General features: G+C 40.1%; 3 protein-coding genes across 5 annotated transcripts in view; 1 reads left to right on the plus strand and 2 right to left on the minus strand.

The window, feature by feature from the left end:
- Window positions 1-23,736, plus strand: part of LOC140751467 (uncharacterized) — a 52,758-nt gene that overhangs the window by 27,898 nt on the left and 1,124 nt on the right. For both annotated transcript variants that reach the window (XM_073085332.1, XM_073085331.1), the window contains 5 exons: window positions 4,989-5,129; window positions 16,555-16,683; window positions 17,683-17,811; window positions 19,264-19,417; window positions 22,758-23,717. In XM_073085332.1, coding sequence (XP_072941433.1) covers window positions 4,989-5,129; window positions 16,555-16,683; window positions 17,683-17,811; window positions 19,264-19,417; window positions 22,758-23,717 — 1,513 coding nt within the window. The remainder of the gene's footprint in view (window positions 1-4,988; window positions 5,130-16,554; window positions 16,684-17,682; window positions 17,812-19,263; window positions 19,418-22,757; window positions 23,718-23,736) is intronic.
- The window catches only part of LOC140751468 (phosphatidylcholine:ceramide cholinephosphotransferase 2), a 118,785-nt gene that overhangs the window by 24,245 nt on the left and 70,804 nt on the right, over window positions 1-23,736 (minus strand). The window lies entirely within an intron of this gene.
- LOC140751470 (uncharacterized) lies at window positions 13,011-15,420 on the minus strand. Its single transcript, XM_073085338.1, has 2 exons — window positions 14,945-15,420; window positions 13,011-13,907 (listed from the first exon to the last, which is right to left on the minus strand). Exons 1-2 carry the CDS (start codon window positions 15,117-15,119, stop codon window positions 13,198-13,200), a joined length of 885 nt encoding a protein of 294 aa, XP_072941439.1. The 5' UTR covers window positions 15,120-15,420; the 3' UTR covers window positions 13,011-13,197.

Consider the following 23,736-nt stretch of genomic DNA (forward strand, 5'->3'; position numbering starts at 1 on the left):
CCGCCACTAGACCGGGGCTTTTCAAAACTCAACACCTAAATTAGCGCGCCGGTTCATTAAGGCACTTTAAGGTCTCGAGGTTTGCTAGTGGCTAAATGATGAGAGTAAATTGATAAATCTGCGATTGCCTTATTTGAATTTCGGTCTTTCATCGATGATGGAGGTTCAAATACATAAAATGCAATAAAATCGCTTTTACAGATTCTGAACAAACAGGAGTTATGTAGCGCGGAGCACTATGGCCTAATACTTCTCAATCGGAGAGATGAATTAACGATGTTTCCTTCCTTTATGTAATTGGTTCAGCGAATATTGTCGCACTACATACATGATTATTGTTAAAGCGGTTATTCCTCCCTGAGTCATATCGTAACGCGATGAGGATAGGTTGTGCAACCGGAGCGATGTTCACAACATGTGGCTAATGCTAATACGGATTACACTACTACTCCGATAATACTAAACTACTCCACAATTCTCGTTAATACGGATTACACCACTACAACAATAATACTAAACTATTCTACAATTGCCACTCGTTTTACTCGCGGTTGTTATATATTATTATTGTCTAAATTATTCAATAAACATACAGAGCTATTTATTAGTCACTGTTATATCGTCTTGTTATTGTTAACGAAAATAATTATACCTATTCATTTGAATAATATGTTTAATATGATAAAGTTGTACAATTCGGTTATATTAGAATTGATATCCAAAATGGCTATGGTTTTAGTTAGTTTTTATGATTATAAAGTATAAAGATGCGCACATTTTTTCTTATGTCTTCATAGAGAGAACGTCACCATACCATGGTAACATCATATATGTATTTACATACGTAATAAGAAGGCTAACTAAAATATATGTTTCTGTAGTATAAATGTAATTATGTTATTATTGTCCGCTCGGTGGAAACGGCATTATATGTGAGAACGCTGGCCGTTTATAGTTAACTAATGATTAACTTGAGTCAGAGGTTAATGTGGTGCAAGCAATTGTTCAATTATTAATGTTAGAATCGACCCAGGACACGTAAGTAAGGAACTATTGCGCCCCTATTAGTTAAATATTATCACGGATATATTAATAGAGACTAGAGGAAAATTTACGTTTTCATAAATTAATGCCAAACGGTATTGATAGGGATAAATTAAGTTGTTATTGTACGCTCAAACTATTTTATGAAATGAAGGAGAAATATACCAACAATCACTTAATGGTGTGATTAGAACGATTATCTATGTTAATTAGAGGTTGCGCGGTGCAATTAACCGTCTATTTTACGCTGAAGTTCATTGGGTTCAAGTCAAGGAATGGAAATGCAAGATATTCTATTATACTATAGGTAGACATTATTATAATACGAAGGTATCTGTAAATGTTATAACAGAAATATTTAAGTAAGATGTTTACTGATTATATGTTGAAGTTCTCAGAACGTGTCTAGATAAATTCTGGGAACACTAAGTTGGTTCTTACTTCGTACTGTTCATTATGTATGTACATAGCGATGAGTACCTACGTAGTTAGCTATCGTTAGTAGGTACGTTCACAGTGCGAACTTTGACACATGCTAATTATTATTTATAAATTAACTTTGTGCGAACGACTATTTGTGAAGTTCTGCTAACAAAAGTAAATATTTAACAAGTTATTATGGGCATGGGGAAAAAGATTTTTCTAGATTCATGTTGGTAAGTATGTGTGTCCATAATGTATATTAACAACGAAAATTGTGGAAGAACATTAAATTATGTTATATTTCATAAGTATGTCTTAACTAAATACCTGCGTATCGGCAACCACGTATGAGATAGCTGGCAGTTGGCAGACGTAGATAAGGATGTGCTAACAGAAGACGTAGATAGGTATTGTAATTTGTGAGCAACTTAGTATTAGGTACGGTCATGGCACTTGAATCGTTTTATCGCACAATAATAAGATAGGTAATTATAACAAATCTAAGATAACGACAATCAATAGAAATATACCATTTTTAATAATATTATTTTCGTTTTTGACAGAAAGAAATTATTTCGAGGGTATGAAACCTGTAGCTGAATTCAAAGTTAACTCGGCTCAGCCTTAAGCACCTGTATTCACAACATCAGTGTGATGGAATATGCTGCAGACTTTTCCCAAACCCGGAGAATGAGGAATGGAGAATGACCCATGCCCAGTAATAGCGCATAGAGGGACATCCACACAAATTCTCAGCAGTACGGTTCGCAGTAGAGGAGGCAACTAATAGAGATCAGCGTCCCTTCAGTGTTGTTCTGTTGCTGAGCACAGAGAATTAGGTCGAACATTGTTTATAAAACTCCAAGCATTTTATCGTATTGGAGTGCATCCAGTAGACTTGCACGTTTTGGCCGGGGAGCCGAAGTTTTTATGTCATGCTCTCGTTGAATGTATTGATATACTCTATCAATAGTAATCTTAATATTTTTATAATTATAAATGCATCTTATGGAAATGAAATCATGAGAAAAGAATTACTATTCCAAAGAAGGGAATGAATGCATGCGCACACATATATTTTAATATAATTTCCTGCAATGAAATGATGTTTTGGTTGCACTTTTGGTGTGCTTTATATTTTCGAATTCGAGTTAAATAGGCATTATATGGAAAAAGCAGTGGATTTGATGAAGTTTAGTGTTTATATTAGAAGGAAGCTGCTTGTGTTACACTCGAATATTGTGTAGCTCCGTATGTTTAGTTAATGAACTCCACAACGAGTTCTGCGCGCGATTTCCCCACGTACCTAAATTCCTAAACACAAACATTTGGCTATTCTTGAGCAAAGTACTTTGTTCAAGGCGACATGGCTGCTTCTCGTGTAATGTGGCCTCTTTGAACTAGATGCTAGTCATGCATTTTAATTTAAAACACTACTACTTTTATATTATTAGTTACATTGTCGTCGTTCCCCGAATGAAATTTCGTATTTTGCTGACAAATAAAACGGCGATATCTGATGTTGCGGAGAGCTTTCATCGACAATCATATTTTTTCTTTTGTTTACTTTCACCCCAATTCCATCCGTTCGATACAATTGGAAAGTAAAACTTCATACTAGCGAAAAACCGATATACAAAGACCAAGAGAAATCAATTTTGAAAAGTTATTTAATAAATTTTACCACGGCGTAAGTCATAAAGTATAAACAACAGTTTATCTGAGCGTGTTTATGAAGCATTGTTTATCTGAGGCAAGGACAGATGCAGGACTGCCTTCTATCACGTTTCTACAACAAATTACATTTGTAAAAGTTCTGTGTTAAAAAGACTACCTACTGTTGATCTAGTATTGTTAACAATAACAATTACTTATCAACATCTTTTTCTAACCAGTCTATTATTTAAGAACGAATTTTTACATTTATTACTTTGGTTATTGACAAATTTATATTAGAAATTAGATAATCAACTATCGTTTTTGGATTGCTAGTAGGTAATTAAATTAATTGTAAAATTTGTCAGCATATCTTAAAATGATCACCGAGAGACGATGTTGTTTTCCGGGAAAACTCTGTAGTCAGCGGTTGAATCACTGGTGACGTCGCGCGCTCCCCACGTCGGTCAACTATAATTAGCCGTGACGTCGCCTTATCACCACCGCGCTGAACGCCAAGTAAACATTGCACTTGCCAATTTACTATTTGGACTGTAGCCGGATACTCATAATTTCGTGTCAAACATAATTTGCTGCTGACAAAGATGAAGGAAAAACGTTTAGAAGGAGGAATATTTTGATAATTACAGGTCATCGATGAATTGCATTTATGAATAATTCCAACAATGACTCGATTTAATAATGTCTAAATAATTGGACAAAAACTAACGCATCACGAATATTTATGTATTTTTGTTTACAAGAAAATATCTCTTTGTTATATTTAAATATGACAAATGTTTTCACTGTATGGGAGACGTCTCGATAAGATATTTATTTAGTGCTGTTATCAGTTATCGTTATCGCGGATCAAGATTAAGCGCATATTTGCAGCCGATAGCGGCGGGCTCGATAACGCTTCAGCCGTCGCTTTGCAATTGTAATGATTATATTGATATTTGAATGCTTCCTAGATCGTCGACTGTTTCCACAGTGACAAACCTGGAACAACACTTGTGTTATACTATTGTAAAACAGATTTAACATTACTTAATCTACGGGACTTTATTTATTACATACAATTCATCTTATTTCTCCGTCTACTACAACTGAGATATAACTACTATTCAAGCTTGCTTCGCATAAATTTCAAATCATTCAATACTTTTCGAATCCGTGAACGTACCGGCGCCGGTACTTATTCGGCATTTTACCGATAAGAAGTTAAAGTTATCAGTTGAAGATACGAGTAAAAATTTTATGTTTACGTTTTATCTTTCACTACAAAGTACAAACACTAGACGACACCTCCCTATTCTCTTCAATATGAAGAAAATTACTCAAGTTTTATCAATGCCGTAAACTTTACTTCCACGTGTACCTCTACGTAATATCGGTATAATGAAAAATCTTCTGAGGTATACGTAATTTGTCATATATTATACGATCTAGTTATCGAGATCTTGATTGATAAAGAAATAACCGGCGCGAGTTGGAAGATCATAACAGCAGAAAACGCTTAAATTGACACAAAATTAATTTAGAGTATTTCCCTGTGTGGGACAACTTTATAGGTTTTACTTTGCAAATAAACCAAGAAACGTTACTGTAAAGCAGTATGTAGTATAAAGTTGTGTAGAGTATAACAAGTGAGTGTTATGCTCCTCGCGTACTTTAAACTCATTGCAGATTTAACTGATATATTCTCTTGCTCTCTGAATTAAATTAACAAAACGACACTGTATGTACTGTGCTATTTTGTTAAAAATTAAGGAACCACACTATCACTTTGGAAAGGACTTGTAATGATAGCTTTGTTTGTGTAAAAAAAAAAAAAAACAAATAAATGTTTGTATGGCTGGCAGGTGTTCTGCGACATCGTGGTGCGCGACGGGGAGATGGTGTGCGTGGAGCTGGTGGCGCGCGGGCGGGGCGGCGCCGCGCAGGCCGTCATCTTCCTCGGCTCCATCCGCTACGACGCGCTCACGCGGGTCTACGACGCGAGGGTGAGTGACAGAATTGTAACCTTGTTTATTATACGGGAGTAGCAGACGAGCAAGCAGTCTACCTGATAGTAAGAGGCCTGTGGAATGACGTGGGAGGTGTAAATAAGACACACGTATTCTCTTAGCAGAGGTTGTATTATAACTAAAGGCTTAGCTTAACGACACATGCAATGTGTTTTACAACTATGCATCGTACATTTAAATAAGTAACGCTACATACCACAGGCTATTGCCGCCAATGAACATTTATAATTAACCCTAGATAGTATTACATTCCTGAGGTCGGCCACAGAGGCGCCGCTATACCTGAAGACTAAGCTGGAGAAGTGTGTCCTTTACCACACCCTTCAATCCAGAACACAGCAGCGCTTAATACGGTTGTTACTAGGCAGAAATAGCTGTGGCGGTGATGCCGCTGGAGCCGAACCACAGAGGGTTCTACCTCCTTTAAACTTTTACTGTTTTTTTAATGACAGGATAGTATCCTGAAGATAATATCCGATTGCCAACCGTACCTTCCTGCCTTGTGGATCGGATGACTATGTGGATGTTAGAGCCAATCCTATATAATCAATAATCGTTATTAAATTATTATCAGTCTTTCAATAGTCATGAGCCCGTCACGTTTTATTATAAGTGAATGTAGTTGTACAAGTCTATGATTAAATTGATAGTTTTGTTTTAAATTATCGGAGTTCATGGCGATGAAGGGACATCGTCGTTATACGCTTTTAAATTATATTAGAAGATGGTGTTACACGTAATAGCTTTGACATTGGAGACAAATTATATATTGTTAGAGGACGAATGAGAGCTGGGTTGTTAAGTGATAAGATTCGTTAAGACTCCGGTCACCTCGTTGATTGTCTACTGTCACTGTCATATATGCGGCTTGCGGAGCTTAAAGATTCTAGTTATTAAGACTAAGCTTGTATTGCCCTGTATCAGACAACGGGGAGCTCTTCACGTCACGGTAGAGTGTTTTACAACGTTGTATTGATAGATGGAGAACATTGTGTGGAACAGGAAATAGGTACATTATTTTACATATGTCATAAATATTTAAAAAAGATAGGGCTATACATAGTGTATATGATCAAAAATTTCATACATAAACGTTCATCCCTTCACATATTCACCATTTCGCTATTCACTATTGATTGACAGTTGACATATATTTCAAATGGACTTACCACAAGTGATTTTAATAATATTATGTACCTTATAGGTAGATGCAAAATATCCTCCCAGTCCGTTCTATTGCTACTATATACTTGAATGTCTTTAATATAATATACATTGTTTATTATAAAATGTCTCCATTCAATATCCCATCTCCACATGGAGGGCGAACGACAAGTTCACTCATCTGAGAGTTTCAAGTGTTGCGACACAATTTGCAGCGCTCATATGTACGATGATATAAGAGCATGAGTGTATATGCGTTTTAAACTGTTGTTATTAAGCTAATATAATGGACTTGCTAACGAGACCGTACCTACATATTGTATTAAGGCGGCTTCGTTACCCAAGAATCCTTTTAACTACAGCAAGAAGTTCGCTAGCGGCGGCCTCCGCTAGGATTATTGCGCAATTGATTTTGGCCCCACTCGCTGTCAATTCCAATTTGTCTTTTTCGTCGTGCTCTTAGTCGCCATATGTTTTTTATATTGCCCTTTCTAGGTAGATATATTTGAAGGTTCAAGTTATATTGACTTATCTTTATAGGTATTCTTAAGTTGAGATTATAAAATTCCTTTTAAGAGAGCGTAAGTTCATGTTACACATACCAGTCAAACTCGATACGCGTGATCCGCCCTAAGGACCTTAATAGTACGAGTGTACGCGCGGGTGTAGCGTGCGTGGTGCCCGCACTGCCCGCACTGCCCGCGGCGGCGACGTGCGCGCCATCATTATAAGGTGTTTAATTCCTCGCCACTCGCGGTGGAGCGCGCGCATATTTTACCACAAATTATAATAAGAGCGAACACGACGAGAATATAAACATGACTCAATTTAAACGTACACTTGTCTTTGGACTTTTATGTAAAGTATTCCGGGAAGTAGTATTCAATGGTATTGTTTAAACCAAGTACAATATTAAATTATCGGAAACTTTTTGTACAGATTACAATTGAAAGGTATTGCCGTTATCTAAATCTAAATAGACATATAAATCACTAAATATCGAACAACAACTAGTCTTTAGTTACTACGTTTTTAATATAACACCATTAAAATAGGTCTAATGCATATACATATTATTATAAATTTATAACAGATGTGACTGCAAATAGATAGGGCACTTTCTGTCTGCGAATACCGGGCAACCTTTGGAAAGTATAGCCAGATCCGTATCGGATCAGAACTTCGTATGTAAGAAGTGATTAGGAGGCAAATTGGATCTTTGATATATGTCTCCGACTAAGTCCTGAAGGCAGTGTGGCAGACGTGAAGTACCATTATATAAGGATCATTATTCCGTTTGAGAGACATCATAAAACAGGTTTTGACACAATATTTAAAGTACCCAACTGTTTTGAAGTAGGTTACAAACACATCGGAGTGAGGAAAATATGTCACTAACGTTCGTGAATAATATCAAATTTATTTAATTAACTAAGGCAAAATCCTACAAAAATTGACAAAACAGTAGGCAAAACTTGCTTAAATATTTTATAACTGGCGAAGTCAATAGTAATAGTAATAGTATGATTATGTAATCATATTGCAAGTCTATTACACCACCGCCACCACCAACCAATACGTACACCATGTGGTGTACGTATTGCTTTAAGATTAACAAAACAATATAATGAGATTAGTAACAGCTGTCGGTGTATTGCACAAGTTTTTTTCTTAAGTAGTTTCGTAATTAAATTATCGAATCGATTAGCCTCATTGCGGCATCATTACGATCATCGCATCAGAGGCGTACCTATTAATAACTAATCTGTCTGTGTAATCTTTTGCCTACCAAAGATCGCATTTTGACAATTGCTGCCTACTAGAAATAACCAAATTCTCCTTTTTATTAGGCAAACATCGGGAAGATTGATTATAAATAAAGGGTGTTGGTACAAAGAACATAACAAGTTTACATACAATGATTTGTATTAATAAAACGTAAAGGGTCTATTATAATTTAACAGGACGGGGAGAGAGATATCGGAGAAAATACTTAATTAATAAAATTTCTTTATTGAAATATATTGACGAGGACAGTCGACAATCGTGGATGGAACTAGAGGGCATAATATTTTGTCTGGGCTCTTTAACTGAAACATAAGGGCGAGAAGTTGGTAGATATTGGAATTATGAATAATTTAAGTATCTTACTCTTAACGTAGTCTCTACAGCTGTTAAAAACGTCTCATGGTATAGTAGGTCAAAAACATGTATCTTTAAAATCAGAACGGTAGGCAGTTTGGTTATATACTGTACAGTGTACAACCAAACCATAAGAGCAAACTGAGAACAAGATATGAGTATGTTTTTCTTAATTGTAGTGGAAACTTGCCAAACAGTGGGACATCAATTTACCAAAGATAAATGGTTAAATACTGCAATAAGGTTGGTTGTTAAGACATATTAAATTTATGTTTATAATTCATTGAAATAATATAAGGAAAGGTTGTACTGAGGTTTGAGGAATAAAGTAAGAATTTGTTCGGATACTGCGAAGGTTATTCGAGTGTTGTCGCTCATAATGTATACGAACGTAGTGGGTATGTAGATCGGTGTCGAATTAGCACTTAAATGTGTATAAGGCGTCATCCGCCAGCGGCGCCAAGGCTGAACTATTGTCTTGAGAGTCTTCATTATTTCATCTTTATTGAAGTTAAGTTTCAAGAGGGACGAAACTGATATCGGATTAAGCTTTTACAAAAAGTTTGTGAACAATAATGTTTAAGCTAGTCGTTTCATTGAAATACGTTATTGTTGGTCACTAAGGCAGTGGTACTGATTTCGGCCTCCCATTCTAATGTTTTGGGTTGAAAATCCAATCAAATTTATTAAAGAAATATCATGAGAATATTCGGAACGGACCAAGGATTCATGGAAGGAAAAAAAGGTAGGGAAGGCCATGATCGGTAAGTAGTAGGACACTTAAAGTAACGATAATGATGAGGTGAGTTACTAACATGAAGCATTGGTCGTCTCAGACATCTATTACTTGATGATGGTAACGTCCTGTATTCCTAAAGGGCTAAAAATTTCATTAAAAGACTACCGGCGTCGTGTATTAACCGTATGATGTTTTTTTCGAATAGCTGAATAGCTGGTGCTGACATCCAATTTCACAAAAGGTCCATAATGTTATCGCGACAAGTGCAGTCGGTCGGGACCGGGCGAGGTGTCGGTGGAGAGCGAAACGGGGTTAACGGGGCTCCGAGCCAGCATCGATACGCGTGCGGTGAGGCGGTGACGTCAAACGCCCACGCCGCTTACTCAGGCTTACTCCTAGTCCTTCACATTAAACTTTATACGAAGCTTACCCTCCTTCATCTGTTGCTACATATTTACATTTTTCTATTTAGATTTCATTACACTATCTGTCGTATGACTATTTCTGCTAAATTTAATGCTTTAAAGGAAACTTATCTAAATCATTCAAAGCTTCGAATGAACAGGGACAATATTACCAATATAAATGGCCCATTTTTTAATGACGGCAGTTATGTACCTTATTCGTAGCAAATTACTGACAGGTATTATTAAAATTCCTAAACTTAACAAGGTACACATTTCGAGAATTAGCTTTACAATAAATGTTTGTTGGTGACTTCTTGTCTGCTGCCTATTCGACATGGGAACGCATCGGTGGCACTCATATCCGACCGGAACTATGCTCGCTTTGTGTACTCTATTCAAGATAGGCAGAATTGAAATACATTTAATTTTTTAGAAATAAATACAATATCACGACTTATGAGTCGTGGTTTCGTTTAGCAACGACGTGACTCACTTGGCACGGGGTAGCAGCGGTTTTTGAGCTGCACACATGAGTTCTATCGAAAACCTGAGTAAACTAAAACTAGTTGGCATATGTAACGGGTGCCAAAAGGAAGTCCTGCAGTTCCCCTTTCGATGTGACTTATTGATTGGTAGAAAGTGAAACAACAGTGATTGCGAGCGACCTTCGGGGCGGGCGGGGGTGGGCGCGTCCCGGGAGGCATATCAACAAGTGGTCGCGCCGCCGCGTCGCCGCCGCGCCGCCGCCGTCGCCGCTCTGTGCCATTCTTAATGAGTGGCTCCGTACATGATCATTTTAATTTTCAATAACAATGGTGCGATATTTATCTGCGAGTTTATAGTATATATAAAAGGGAAATTATAAAACGGTCGAATAAAAAATAACTTAGCGACTGATAATGACATAACTTGTGCGACTACATTACTAAATGAGCGACTGGAAATATAGAGAGGCAACTTTAGTATTAAGATAGGCTTTTCTAATAGAATTGGTTAGGTTAGGTTGGAACATATAAGAGAATATAAAACTAAGCGAGCAGGGCGCGGTAGCGTCCTGCGAGCGGGTGGGCCCAATCTGTATGAATTCAGACCTTACCTTTATTCATGATCAATGAGCACACTATTCTACTTATTATAGTATTTTTCAAAGTGGTTTTTGTATTCGAAACACTTCATTTAAAATAAAATGCTGCTCAGTATTAAAAAAAAATGCTAAATATTGAGTAAAACGCAGGACGTGATGTTTACACTTAGACAAATATTAGGTCGCTCAAAAATAAATGAAGCTTCTCATTTCGTATTTTAAGTAACTCACATTAATGTTTGTAAGTCGCTGTTCTGTTGATTTCACGTCACTCGCAGCCAGTCGCTCACTTAATAATACTGTCGCTCACTTAGTAATACTATAACCACAATTCATTATTTTTGTCACTCAAAACTTTTATTTGCAGTCACTCGTTAAAATCTACCCTATATAAAATAAACAAGATTTCAATTTCTGGTTCGCATCTTAGGTTGTTTGTTTAAGGAAGTTTTCCGTTGATGAGTTCATTAATTTCTGCCTTCTTGATGTTATTATTTATTTTTATTAATAACCTATAGGTTTTACAGGACCTTGATCAGGCATTTTACATTAATCGATTGAGCGGGTTAATACAATTTACCTAGATATATTTGTTTCTACGAAATCATACGAGCTAAATAAAAACAGGATAAACAAGAAAGCTAAATAGTAAGAAGGAGGTGAATAACGACCTAGTCATAAGCTATCGTATCGTGGAAAGCTTTCGTGTTGAAATAATTTCTATAGCTGCGGTAGAACACCATGTCGGGTCGACGCCCTGTGTTGATGGTTTCAATTGCCTGCTCTAATTATTGCTTTTTCCTTTAGGGTTTCAATCGGCGTGTAATAGACTTTTTTTGGAGACTGTTAGGGTTGAAGATTCTCGACTTTAATAGTGTGGAATTTCTTAAGTACCTTATACATTATTGGAGTTAACAAAATACATAACAAATTTATTGCAGAATAATATTGTCAACTATCAGGACGCAAGTTAAGTATTTACTAACGTAATTACAAACTATTGCTAAGGTAATTGAAGCTCGAGAGCCTTGATGTATGACTTTTTGTATGTTGTTATGAGTCTCATAATTTGTCATCGATCGTGTGTTTACACGATCGATAATAATTTGATAGATACATTAAGAAACAACAATATGATCGATGACTGCTTGGTTATTTTTTTGTGGCAACAATGGCATCTGTATCATAACGACATGAATGGCGATGTTTACGTTCCCGCAGCGTGCGGCGGCGGCGGCGGCCGGTGCGCGGCACGTGCCCGTAATTAGCGCCGTCCGCAGCTTACTATTGTTTACTACGACAGCGCCTTGTTTCAAAATATTAGGTCGCGTTATGTTTCAGCTATTGTCTTCGCTCGCTGTTGAAAAATAAGCTCGCGACCCGCAGTTGATTGGACATTTGTTCTCTATGTTGCACGTCAGCTGTAAAGGTCGCTGCTAATGGACTCATTTGCATCGGATAAAATATCATGTTTATTGTACAAAAGCATTTTTTTGTTTCATTTAGGTAGGTATGTGGTAAGATCTATTAAGTTAAATGCGTCGTAAACATCAACAGAAATATATCCATCGAAAACATCTGTTAATATCTAGTATGATAATGAACGACCATACGTGGTTGTAGTGGCTACTGGCTCCATACATCTCATTATTTCGCTCGTAACGTTGGTCTAGGCTAGACTAAGTCATCGTTGTGAATTATTGCAATACTTTATAAAACTGACCTGCTTTGGATAAAAAGATGTTGAAAACAAATTTCATGTTTATTTACGATAGCGAAAAAACGTAGGTAGTATAGCGAACCACACGGAACGCGCGTGACGCGAGGCCTAATCTGCTGTCAAAGTCTAAGGCTGCGTGCCCAGTAGGCAAACTGTTCGCTGCCGACTGCGTGAGCCGCAAATTTGTGGCAAACCGAAATTCTAGTGAGCGGCAAACTAAGAACAGTTTGCTGGCGTCGCAAGCAAACTGTTCTGAGCTGCCACTGCCGACTAAACCGAGTTCAGTTTACTTTTGTTGTACGAAGGGTGTGGTTGTGTTTGTCAAGATGGATATTTATGAGGTAATTGGTATTTTAGAAGCGATGGAAGAAGATAAATGTAAAAAGAAGCACTGGGTTCATCCATTAAACCAAAAAAGATTAAGTATTGGACAATTTCACGTTCTTTATCCGGAACTCAGGAAATATCCGGAAAAGTTTTACGACTATTTTAATATGACTTCTCTTACATTTGATAAACTGCTGAACTCTATAACCCAATATATTGCTAAAAATAATATCACAAGAGACACAATATGTCCCGAAGAACGGCTCACTATTACATTGAGGTAAGAAAATATGTTAATTTTAATTATTTTTATTTAAAAATCAACAACGTATAAATTTGTAATATTATACCTAACAAGTAAATATTATTGTTTTGATTATTATTGATTTATCACTTCACAAAATCAGTCTTATTAAATAATCATTTGGAATAGGAACTAGCATTAAGTAGGTATGACTAAGTCATTCTTCATCCTCTTTGTGGTCTAAACCACCTCGCAATATGGCTTCTATGTCTTCTATTTCTGCTGAAGAGCTTGTAGAACTATGTGATGGACTATTTCGAGAACTTCGAATGGTGCTGGTGCCAGCAGAGTTGAAGTTGTTTGAGGTTGAAGGATTGTTCTGAACATTTGATGTATTACTTCCACTCATATAGCCGTACTGATATGGATAGCTATTTGTAAACCCAGTTTGCATTAGAGCACGATCATAATTATTGTGTACGTCATACTTTATATTTTTGATTAATTTCATCACTTCAAATCGAAATTCAAAATTTTGTGTAGGGGTCATTGTCTTCATTTCCGGTAAAATAGTTAGTAAAAAGTTCATATCCGGATCGTTTTCTTTTTTTTTATCCATCGATTTAAGTAGTGCCTCCTGAAACATAGTCAGCTTTTTTGGTTTTGGTGTGCTGCGATTGCCTTCTGAGTTAGTAGAACTACTCATATAATCATTTTCATTAATCTCTGAGTCGCTAGATGTCTCAGCTATAATATTGCTGGACGTCTGGTTGTTAGCTCTAGAAACATTTAAAAACTGCAACATATTCAAATAAGGAGTCTTGCGTTTTTTTGGTGCCCCACTTCCACTTTTAAGTGAGGAATCCTTATTTTTTTCTCTGGAGTGATAGTCGCGTAATCCTTTCCATTTTTTTTGTAGGTCTTGTACTGAAACAAAAATAACCAATAGCTCATATTCTTTCAGATTCCTGTCAACTGGACTAAGTTATGGAAAAATTGCCCAGGAGTTTATTGTTGGCAAATCGACGGTACGGAAAATAATAATAGAAACTGCTTGTGTTATATGGGATGTCTTACAGCCACAGAACATGCCAGAGCCTTCTGAAGAATTATGGCTAAAAATCGCAAGAGGATATTATGAAAAAACAAACTATCCAAATTGTATAGGATCTATCGATGGCAAGCATATCCGTATCCGAAAACCACCAAAAAGTGGGTCTAACTATTTTAATTATAAGAAGTTTTTCTCAATTGTTCTGTTAGCCGTAGCAGATGCAAACTGTTCTTTTATAGCTATTGATGTTGGTGCTTGTGGACGAAACGCTGACAGTAATATATTTAGAGAAAGTATTTTTGGCAAAAAATTGGCTCGCGGGTCCTTAAATATTCCTAACTCTATTAAATTGCCTAACTCAAATGGATTACCCCAACCTTTCGTGTTTCTTGGGGATGAAGCATTCGGATTGCAAAAACATATCTTAAGGCCTTTTCCAAATAAAAGTTTAAATAAAGAAGAGCGAATTTACAATTATCGTCATAGTCGGGCTAGAAGGTGTGTAGAATGTGCATTCGGAATTCTAGCAAACAAATGGAGAGTTCTGCATACACCGATTGCTACTAATGTGAATACAACTATCGCTATCGTAAAAGCTGCTTGTATTTTACATAATTTTGTCATAGCAAGAGAACAATCACGATATGCACGTCTTTCGCGTCGTACCTCAACGACTCTTACAAGTGCAAGTAGCCGAATAATTACTGTATCAAATTCTGGTAAAACAACAAGAGACAACTTTAAAAACTATTTTCTTAACGAAGGAAAATTACCCTGGCAAGAGAAATACTTGTAAGCTATAACGTACAGGACGAAATGGTGTGACGGAGTTTGCAAGACATCCGCTACCTATGTGCGTGCGGCTTATAAAATGGAATGTTGCAAAAATAATAAATACAATGGAACTTACTTCTTTTTCTTTTATTGCTTTCTTCTAAGTTTTGCCAATCAGCGTATAGAATTTCAGCGATTTCATTCCAAGCACTCTGCTTTAATACTCTATTACTGTATTCTTCACTCAATATGTTCCATATGCATGGTCGATTTTGTACCTCGGTAATAAACCTTTCCGTTCCAAAGGACATACTTAGATTTTTTGTGGTATGGGTAGTTAGGTTAGGTAGGTATGTAATCGATGAATAACAACACGACCACACGCGTCGATTGTTTATGTCCAACTGTCCGCATGAACTGTTTTCGGCAAACTGTATTCACTACGCCGGCGAACTAAAACCATTTTGCCGCTGACTGGAACCGGTTTTGCTCTGTGTAAGCCGCTGATTGACACAGTCGGCGCGCGTAACGCTGCAAACTGCGAAGAGTGAGCGCTAAACTAGCAAACTGTGAACACTCCATTTAAAATATATGGAAGGACGTACTAAATCGATACGCCGCTAACTCAGTCGGCGGCAAACTGTTTGCCTACTGTGCCCGTAGCCTAACGGAACACTGCGCTGATGGAATAACGATTAGCTCACGATATTAATGTTCCGGTTAAGCTATATCTTTATATGTGCATACATTTTGTGATAATGGAACCGATTGAGAAACAATAATATATCAGTGCGAGTTTCATCACGCTTTTATATCATCTAAAAGTAGACGTGTAAATAAATGAAATAACCACTGTCTTTTTTTAATCATTTTCCAGGAATTAGGCATCGTTGCCGGAAAGTGAGGTCTCTTTTCTGATTTAAAATTAAACTTAACTAGTAATTGTTGAAAAACATACAACCCGGCTGCTTAAAAATAACGAACTAAATGGGGAAGTAATGTTGCCTATTACTTCACTCCCCTTGTTTAGACGAATCCAATAATACCTCATAGGTATGTTAAAATCTGTCAAGCAGTAGGGGATGCTAAAGAATCAGACGTAAGTTTAAAAAAAAATACCCTCCACAGTCGGGTAAAAATATATATTGCTTTGTGATTTATCTGTCAAGTGGGAGAATCCAAGCGTACTTTATTTGTGTATAAGAGCATTAGTACGCTACATAAAGCCTTACATTGATCGTGCGGCATGCAGGCATATATGTAAGTTGTTTGTACTTACATCAATATTACAGATTATTGTAAGAATTAAATTATACTGGAATGTAAAGGTTCGTAAACCAATAACTGTAAGGGGTTAGGTTGTACAGAGTTTGAGCCTATTTTTTTTTGGTATTGCTCATGCGTTACAAAAAATCAGATCTCTAATTCAGAACACAGCGGCGCTTGAAACTGCAGTTATGAATCAATCTTAATCGTGGCAGTGTTGCCGCCCAGGCTTAATCATGCATGATTCTATCAGATTTTTTTGTAAACAATGCAATTATATAAGAGAAATAAAAACGTAGATATAATATATAATACCTAATATATTATATTGTAGCCCTGCACTTAGAGCTCTTAGTGGTTATATTTTGACTACCCGAGTGTGGTGCAAAATTGTCGCGTGAAGTTGCGTGCAAAATGTCGTCGTATACGCTACGTGTCTAGTTTGCCAGTCAGTAATAATGTGTGTGTGTGGTGTTCCAGCAATCGTCTCTGTCGACGAAGGTGGCGCAGCGCATGTCGTTCGGTCTGCTGGGCGCGCGCGGCGCGGGCGCGGCGGCGCGCTGCGAGTTCGTGCGCATGAAGGGGCCCGGCGGGAAGGGACACGCCGAGGTAAACGCACGTTTATAAGCAGTTTGTTTAGTCATCCAGCATGCGGTCCACTTGATCGTAAGGGATCACCGAATTCCACGCGCAACTGTGGCTGTGTAAGTCTTACTTACTTGCAAAGGGAGTTTGTCCCACGACTAGGAGAGACATTGACCATGCTCCAATGCGAATTGATGACTTTAGTAAGCATATTAATGAATATGAGAGGAAGCATTAAAAGTCCCCTCAATATTAAAATTGCATCTGTGATGTTTTGATAGTCCACTGTTCTAGGGTTGTATTGGCTGTCAAAGGGTCAGCGACCACATAACATCACGTGGGTTGCTTGTTCGTTTCATGATTCTATTCCATACATATGGGAGATAAATGTCGTCTTAAAAAATAATTGACAATATTTACGTTTGATACATTTAATAGGAAGGTAAAACTATTTTATTAATCATAACTAGCCGTTACTCACTGCTTCCATTACAGTTTCATTATATTATTATATTTTCATTACCTGTTAGCGATAACTTGAACGTCGTTTGAATAACCGTTTTAATGTGTATCCTTGACGTGAATTCTGTATTATCTGATATATTATATTTTTAGGGTTCCGTACCCAAAGGGTAAAAACGGAACCCTATTACTAAGACTTCGCTGTCCGTCTGTCACAGGGCTATATCTCTGGAACCGTAATAGATAGACACATCAAATTTTTACAGAGAATGCATAACCGATCAAACCGATCAACCGAAAAAATCCGGTTTGTTGTATGGAGACCCCTTTAATATTCAACTTTATTTTATTTTTAGTATTTGTTGTTATAGCAGCCACCGTTATGCATCCTCTGTAATTTCATGTGTTTATTTATTACGGTTCCGGAGATATAGGCCTGTGAACGACGGACAGACAGCGAAGTCTTAGAAATAGGGTTTCGTTTTTACCCTTTAATTACGGAACCCTAAAAAGTAATAAGAATGCAAAGCTGTTCGATCGATGTATGTGGCGGTTGTTCAGGTGGCGGTGTCGCGGCCGCGCACGTCGGGCGTGCACACGCCCAGCTCGGAGCCGGGGCTGGCCGCCGCCGACCTCTGGGACAGCGACTGGGACGACGACCCCGAGGAGATGTTCGTCTACCGCCACCAGGTACCCACGCACACCGACATTACATACAACCACCTTTCGAACCTTTACCATACTCCTAAACTCCTTACATTTGTAGCGACTTTACCCTACTAGTCAAGAGATGGCGCTGCTGAATCACGCTATTGAAGTTTTCTAAACATCTTGCATATATATACAAGCTCCGAACTGAGACTGTTGGAGCATGGCCGCTGTCCGGGCATGGTCACCTAGCCCGGCGGGAAATCTCCCTTTGCCAAACATTCTATATTGTAGCAATTTATTAAAATATTTTCCAAGCTACCTCTCCTATTGGGAAGGGAAGATGCCCGTATTATGCAGTACGTTAAAATAGTAGCATACAACATGAATAGTCAATAAACTGCAATGAGCAAATCTTTACATCTCGTCACAAATGTATAAATAAGACTAGTAATAAGTAAACAGGTATCAAACAGGAATATATTTAAAAGGAAAATTAATAGTCTGTGTGTAAAAGTTACGTAGTTAATCTATTTATTAATTATTAATGCTAATAATAGTGACAATAGTAAAGCGCTGAGTAGTATGGCTCGCTGATAACAATTAGCGCCATCTGTTAGCGTGCCAATGTTAAGTGCGCATTATCTAGTAGGTGCGATTTAGTGCCAAAAATATACCTATTTCTATTTTACATTACTGAAGTAAAATAATTTAATGTCCTGCAGTGTTTTTGTATCTTTATCGTACATATTTATAAAAACACTTATGTTTGAAATGAAGCATGCCGACTACTTAATATTAAATGTAACATATACTTACTCCACGTTAAATTTCGTAGTCACTCAATATAACACGTGATCGACTTATCATAAACTTATCGTACGATTTATCTTCACGATAACAAATGTCTTAAAAAAATATCTAAGTCAATCCGAAATATGTTAATATTGTTTACGAGATTAACTCCATATATTAAAATCTGATTTTAAGTAAAAAACCTATTTTAGAAGTCCTTAAATGTTTTTGGAGGATTGGAGGTTTTCAATAAAATTTATTTGCGGATTTCATTAAGAATTTCCCATGCTCATTTATTGACCATCATCAATATACTACTCTATTATTACAGGACACGAGCCTCATTTGAGACGTTGGCTAACTGTTGATTTAATAATCCTAAAATAAATAGTACACAAACTAGCCTAAAGATAAAGTGTATCTTAGACGCGTCGTTACTTGTAAAAATTAAGTATCAAAATAGTGTGCGATGTGTAATACACACAATAATGCAGTTATAAGTGACAGTTTAATATGTTCAGTTGGTCTGATAACTAAACAACTTAAATATATTAGGTGATGAAACTGTCAGTTGTAACTGCGCATCCTTAAGCGCATTAACAGCGAGAAATGAATAGTGCATGTATTTTTTGTGACTGTCGGTGTTGCGTAATGAGTGATGACGATGTGTGTAACGTAGTGTTTGTTTTTGTTGCACAGCGGCGGCTGAGCGACCCGAGCGCGAACATCGCGACGTTCGTGCGCGGCGGCTGGCGCGCGCGCGACCGCGGCGACACCAGCCGCTCCGAGAACGAGGGGCTCGACGCGCTGCTCGACGGCGTCGCAGAGGTCGAGGCCGGCGACCTGCGCGACGGTGCGTACACACGCGGACACGGACACACGCACGCGTACGCGCGCACACACTCTGACACACACACACTGACACACACACACACTCTGACACACACACACTGACAAACACACTATGACAAACACACTCTGACACACACACACTACACACACACACACACACACACGCGCGCGCGCGCGCGCGCGCACACACACACACACAGACACACACACACACACACACACACACACGCGCGCGCACACACACACATCGGACACTTCCGATCCCTTTATCGAGATGTCCGGTGCAAGGGGCAGGGTTAGATACCCGTCATGTGTATTACAGCCAATAATAATGGTAGCGTATTATTGACTCTGATTGATAGATAACGAATTTCTACATTATAAATTTGTATAGTGGATCTTATGGACGCCCATAGGTGACACTTAGTTCTTCACTAGAATAAATATATTCATAACTTTTTGGATATGTTGCATTCAGGCCCAAGCAAGTACGTAATGCACGAAACATTGTTAACAATGTCACCATGAAGTTACTATGTGCTTACTATATAAACCAGAATACTAATTGCACATTAAATTTCAAGGGAATATAAAACAATGCATATTAATAATGTCTTTGACAATCTATAAATTAATCTACCCAGTAGATGTTCCTCTTGCATCAATTGTATATGAGTTAATTTGAATAGTTATTAAAAGTTAAAGATTTATTTCTCTATGTTCAGTGATACATCTAACCATCAAATTAAAATCATAAAATTGTTTTTATGCACTGTAGAATTGTAGATAGTCTATCCTAATTAGAATTAATTAACTATATTAGAATGACTTAAGTAAACTAACTTTAGTATTGAGATTGTTTTCAACTTGTTTACTGTAGAGTGTAGATCAATAGTAACACACATCTTTTTTCCGTTGTTATATGTAAAGTTTGTACGTTAAATTTATTCGTCTTATATACATGAATTGGTTTATATTTCATTTAATTTGGCTTCTCATTTACCAAGTCGTTTTTTCCTGCAATTGTAAATAATAATGCAGATCGATTCACATTATAGGTTTATCGGTTTCAATATTTTGAATACATGTGCGACTGGGGTTGCCACCCGTACTTTATAATAAAGTATTGTACGTTATTTCAGGTAATTGTACTCTATACTTTATGAGAACAATAAAGTACACGAAAATACTTTATTTCGCATGATTTGATTTAAAAGTTTATAGTCGTAAGTATTTTTTCTTTAAAGGAAATTTATCGATTGGTGCTGAATCGATGTCGCCACTCGCTAGCGCGACATCCCTTAACTTAAATATAGAGAAAAATAAAGTGTACTTTGTTTTCATACTATGTACTTTTTTTCTTACCTATAATAATCAATATACTTTATCTGTAGAAAAAAAAGGTGGTAACCCTATGTGCGACCATGAAACTGCGATACGCTCAATATTTCATGCGTAGTATATAATATATCACGCCACCCGCCAATTCTCCTCGCTTCGCGTCAATCAATGTTGTCGCTTCACGCATTCGTACCGCACATCACACGCTCGCGGCCCGCGGTCCGCGCCCCGCGCCCCGGACCGCGCCCGCCCGCACCGCGCGCGGAGGAAGCCAGCCCACGAGTGTCGACCTCGAATACGCCCGATAACATAATAGTTGACACGACTTCCGCGTCGTTAGATTCGCGCAGCGTAGCCGATATAATGGTACACTGCCTCGTCTCGCACTGAAATACTAGGTGTGTCAGAAATCACCCAACTTTCTTATCTTAAAAGAATCTAGCAGATTCGCTAGAATCGATGGGGGTAGCAAAGTTACTCGTTCGATGCGAAACGACCACCTCGTGCGTTCGGGCATCAATTATTGTCAGGCGCTGAGGTTCCGTTTCTCCCAAGTTCGGATCTAACGGTCCAGGGCGAGCGTCGGCAGCGCCGAGGCTAGGCCCCACGCCCGCCCCCTCGAACCGAGAACGGGAGTATCGGTGCGGGTCGGTCACTAACGGGTGGTTGCGTCCGTAGGGCGGCGCGGCTCGGTGGCTTCCTCCGCGCGCTGGCGCTGCTGCGCGGCGCGGGCGGGCGCGCGCGACATGCGCGACGTGTACCGGCGCGCGCCCGCCGCGCCCGACTCGCCCGCCTGCCTGCGCACGCTGCCCGCGCCGCGCCCGCGCGCCCGCGCCCGCCCGCCGCGCGCCGCGCCGCCGCCGCTGCGCCCGCTGCGCCTGCCGCCCGCCACGTCGCCTGCGCCCGCCGACCGCGACCGCGACCGCGCCTGCGAGCTGGCCGACGACGCGTTGCTCGCAGCGGACGCGCCGCGCTCGCCCGACGCGGTGGCGCGCGCGAACGACGCGGACGCGGAGGCGGTGCGCGGCGAGGAAGAGCTGCCGGCGTGCGAGTACGCGTACGAGCCGGGTGGCGCAGGGGACGGCGCGGAAGACGGCGCGGCGGGCGGGCGCGCCAACCGCGGCGCGCGCGCGTACTGCACGCTGCCGCGCAAGCACCGCGGGGTGGCCGCCGTCATGTACCGCAACGCGCCGCTGCCGCCGCGCCGGACCACGCCCGACGGTACCGACATATACTACTGGTGCGACGTGCCCAAGAGGAAACCGAACGGTATGCCGACGCGAGCCCGCCCCGACCGCTCCGCCGCCTTAAAGAAGCTTCGCTTTTCATCGATTATCATCTCGTTCATTCATACTTACATGTACACGAATTAATCATGAATCGTATCCAATTCCATTTATTCCATTTTAACAACTAACATGTTCTAGTGGAATCGTAATAATAGAAACATTATTTCTTCCGACCGAACTATCTGTAACCACATCTTACACATAATTGAGCTTAGGTAATCGTTGCACACCTGTTTAATGTATCAATTAAAAACAAGTATTATTACTTTGTTCATATTCAACTAACATTTTTTTTTTTATATTTTTAATTATTATGCCTTATATGAATAATTGTAATTTATTAGAAAACGAAGAATTGGTTGTTTAATTTGAATAGTATAAAAAAGAACGCTAACATCGACTACTGTACCATTACGCCACCCAAGGCTTTCCGATTAATGGTCGTCAACCTATTATTATCCCACCACTGGGTAAGGGTTGTTCTTTTACAGTGATAGGAGTTTAAAAATGGTTCCCAACGAGCTGACCCAGTGCGAAATTGTAGATTGAACCTCGAACCCGTTATTGGTCGAGTTTCTAACCACTGGGTTAAACAATACTAAATCTAACTACTAACTACTAAATTTTAAGTTATCTAATCAATTACAACTATAGGTGTACTCCAAGTTAATAAAAGTGTCGCGGCATGTAACCATTGCGCGTTGCCCGCAGAGCTGGACGACGGCGCGTACAACCCGCTGTGGGCGCTCCGCGGCTTCACGCAGACCTTCCACCTGTGGAAGGAGGGCCGGCGCCAGGCCTGCGCGCCGCTGCACGCCTACCTCACCTACGTCACGCTGCCCTGGTGGACCATCGCCAAGGGTGAGTGCGCCCCCTCCCCCCTCACCTACGTCACGCAGACCTTCCACCTGTGGAAGGAGGGCCGGCGCCAGGCCTGCGCGCCGCTGCACGCCTACCTCACCTACGTCACGCTGCCCTGGTGGACCATCGCCAAGGGTGAGTGCGCCCCCTCCCCCCTCACCTACGTCACGCAGACCTTCCACCTGTGGAAGGAGGGCCGGCGCCAGGCCTGCGCGCCGCTGCACGCCTACCTCACCTACGTCACGCTGCCCTGGTGGACCATCGCCAAGGGTGAGTGCGCCCCCTCCCCCCTCACCTACGTCACGCAGACCTTCCACCTGTGGAAGGAGGGCCGGCGCCAGGCCTGCGCGCCGCTGCACGCCTACCTCACCTACGTCACGCTGCCCTGGTGGACCATCGCCAAGGGTGAGTGCGCCCCCTCCCCCCTCACCTACGTCACGCAGACCTTCCACCTGTGGAAGGAGGGCCGGCGCCAGGCCTGCGCGCCGCTGCACGCCTACCTCACCTACGTCACGCTGCCCTGGTGGACCATCGCCAAGGGTGAGTGCGCCCCCTCCCCCCTCACCTACGTCACGCAGACCTTCCACCTGTGGAAGGAGGGCCGGCGCCAGGCCTGCGCGCCGCTGCACGCCTACCTCACCTACGTCACGCTGCCCTGGTGGACCATCGCCAAGGGTGAGTGCGCCCCCTCCCCCCTCACCTACGTCACGCAGACCTTCCACCTGTGGAAGGAGGGCCGGCGCCAGGCCTGCGCGCCGCTGCACGCCTACCTCACCTACGTCACGCTGCCCTGGTGGACCATCGCCAAGGGTGAGTGCGCCCCCTCCCC

Source organism: Epargyreus clarus, unplaced genomic scaffold (assembly GCF_041222505.1).
Source record: "Epargyreus clarus isolate Ecla_fem2 unplaced genomic scaffold, WU_Ecla_fem_2.2 ptg000023l, whole genome shotgun sequence".
NCBI lineage: Eukaryota > Metazoa > Arthropoda > Insecta > Lepidoptera > Hesperiidae > Epargyreus > Epargyreus clarus.